This window comes from Penaeus japonicus, unplaced genomic scaffold (assembly GCF_977035675.1).
Source record: "Penaeus japonicus unplaced genomic scaffold, GWHDUDI00000001_assembly GWHDUDI00000025, whole genome shotgun sequence".
Taxonomy (NCBI): domain Eukaryota; kingdom Metazoa; phylum Arthropoda; class Malacostraca; order Decapoda; family Penaeidae; genus Penaeus; species Penaeus japonicus.
Window position 1 is genome coordinate 5,510,512 of NW_028234427.1, and position 2,500 is coordinate 5,513,011.

The window sequence follows — 2,500 nt, forward strand, 5'->3', positions numbered from 1 at the left end:
TACTGAATTATAGTCCCTAATGAATTGCAGGTTACATCCGTCTATCGACATGACAACATTGATAAAATTTGAAACAGTCTATCTTTCAGACTTTTTTTTGTTTAGCTTCTTCCTTTTCTCTCTCTGGATGATATTATAGGCCTATTTTAAGGTTAAGATTTTCCTGCCTACACCGAAAGCATATATACGGTATACATAGGTGTGCACTTGCTGATTTCGGCTTACACTAGCTTTTTAGAGTAACTAACAAATGAATAAATTAAAGCCTCCTACGCCAGGCAGCGGTGTACGCAGTTAACGGCGGTTATGGCGCACTTTGGAGCCTCCATGTTTGAAAATATTGCCTTTTAATATGGCGTCCTCCTGTGCGGGCCGCGCGTAAACCGCCACAAAACTGTTCCCGCTCCTCGCTCGTTCTGCCGCTGTCGTACCGGTGGGAGAAATTAACCAGGTGAATACTCCCAGTATTACCTGTTATCCGGTATTTCTTCCCCGCTGAACGACACAGAAGTGAATTCGGTTTTCTCCTTTTTTTTTACTTCATTATCAGCTGCGGGCTCGTTGGGAAATGTGGGAAGGGGTCCCGTTTTCTGTTAGGTTGAGGAGTGACTTTTCTATAACATGTCATCTCTGAAGGGGACAATACATACGACTGCGCGCGCACACACACACACACACACACACAGACTCACGCACACACACACACACACAGACTCACGCACACACACACACACACACACACACACACACACACACACACACACGCACACACACACACACACACACACACACACACACACACACACACACACACACACACACACATACACACACACACACACACACATACACACACACACACATACACACGCACACGCACACACACACACACATACACACACACACGCACACACACACACACACGCACGTGTATGTGTCTGCATGTGCATGGGTGTAAATGGGATTATTTGTGACTGGATGTATGTGTGCGTTCGAATATGAATATATGAACATGAGTGAATATAACTGTACATATATATAGAGAGAGAGATGTGCCATATAAGCCTTCATATATGTAACATTTTATGTCTATACAAAAAATAATTTAAGGTGATGAAACCCAAGACAAAAGTCAATCATAAGAATATAGGTAAAAGATACCCCCCCCCCCAAAAAAAAAAGACAAAACACACTACTGAAAAAAACTAAATACATGAACTTAAAAAAAAAATACAGAGAAAATGCAATCCGACACACCAACAGCCAGAAACTCAACAAAGCTGAAATCACAGCTTCCTTCGTTATTTTTTTTTTTTTTTTTTTTTTTTTTAACCTACCTGAAAAGGGATCAAACGCAGGTGCGACTGAGCGGCGAAACCTGGACCGTGCAACCTCAGCTTCTCCGACGGTCAGCTGACGGGGATATAGAGACAAAAGGAAAGGTTAGGAGTTTTCCAAATGCTTTTTGCTTTATTTTTGTTGTTGTAATTATTGTAATATCATTATTGTTATTGCTGTAGGTACTGATGTTATCATGTTGGGAAATATTATTCTCATCGTTATTTACATTAATCACTATCGTTATCATTATCAGTTTCATGATCAATTATCCTCATTATTATTAGCAATATTATCATAATCATAATACTACTTATTATTATCAGTATTATTGTCATAATACTGATAATATTGTTATTGTTAGAATTATTGTTATCATTATCACTATTAGTATCATCATTAATACTGTTATATTTATTATTATTATTACCAATACTACCATCATTGTTACAATTATTATCATTATTGTCATTGTGATTATTACCATCATTATCATTTGTGTATTATTATTATTATTATCATAATCATTAACATCGTCATCATCAATGTCATCATTGTTATCCTCATCATTATTATCATCACTATTATTATTATTATGATTATTATCAACTTCATTATAATAACAATAATACAACTTCTAAACATTGTTAATGGTCATTATCATTATCATCATCGCAATTATTATTACTATTTTCATCCTCATATTTGCTAATTATCATTATCATTATTTTCATAACTATGATCATTACCATAATTATTTTTATCATCATCATATTCATCATTACAATTATCATCATATTCATCATTACAATTATTATCATCATTATCATCATTCTTATTATCATCATTATTTTTATTATCATTATAATTGTCCTATTCATTAATATCATCAGAATCTCTCTCTCGATCTTCCCCTCTATCTCCACTTTCCTTTCTTTATCCATTCTCTCCATTCAAAACAATCCACAGTCAGTGCTGGAACCTGCACGAGGCATTCCAACAGAGCTGACCTGGGTTTGCAAAAGAGAGGATTACGTCATAGCTGACACGTGACCTCGATTCCCGACGTCATTTCGAGGTGGAGGGATAAGGGATAAGGGATGGGGAGGGGAAGGGGAAGGGGAAGGGTAGGGTTGGGGCGCGTGGGGGAGGGGGGAGGGGG

The 2,500-nt window shown here is 37.2% G+C and overlaps 1 protein-coding gene across 1 annotated transcript in view; it reads right to left on the reverse strand.

Annotated features, from left to right (window-relative positions):
- LOC122248525 (uncharacterized) overlaps positions 1-2,500 on the reverse strand; it is a gene marked incomplete in the record, with an annotated part of 48,584 nt that overhangs the window by 17,383 nt on the left and 28,701 nt on the right. Inside the window, 1 exon segment of the mRNA XM_086551254.1 lies at positions 1,338-1,413. Coding sequence (XP_086407380.1) covers positions 1,338-1,413 — 76 coding nt within the window.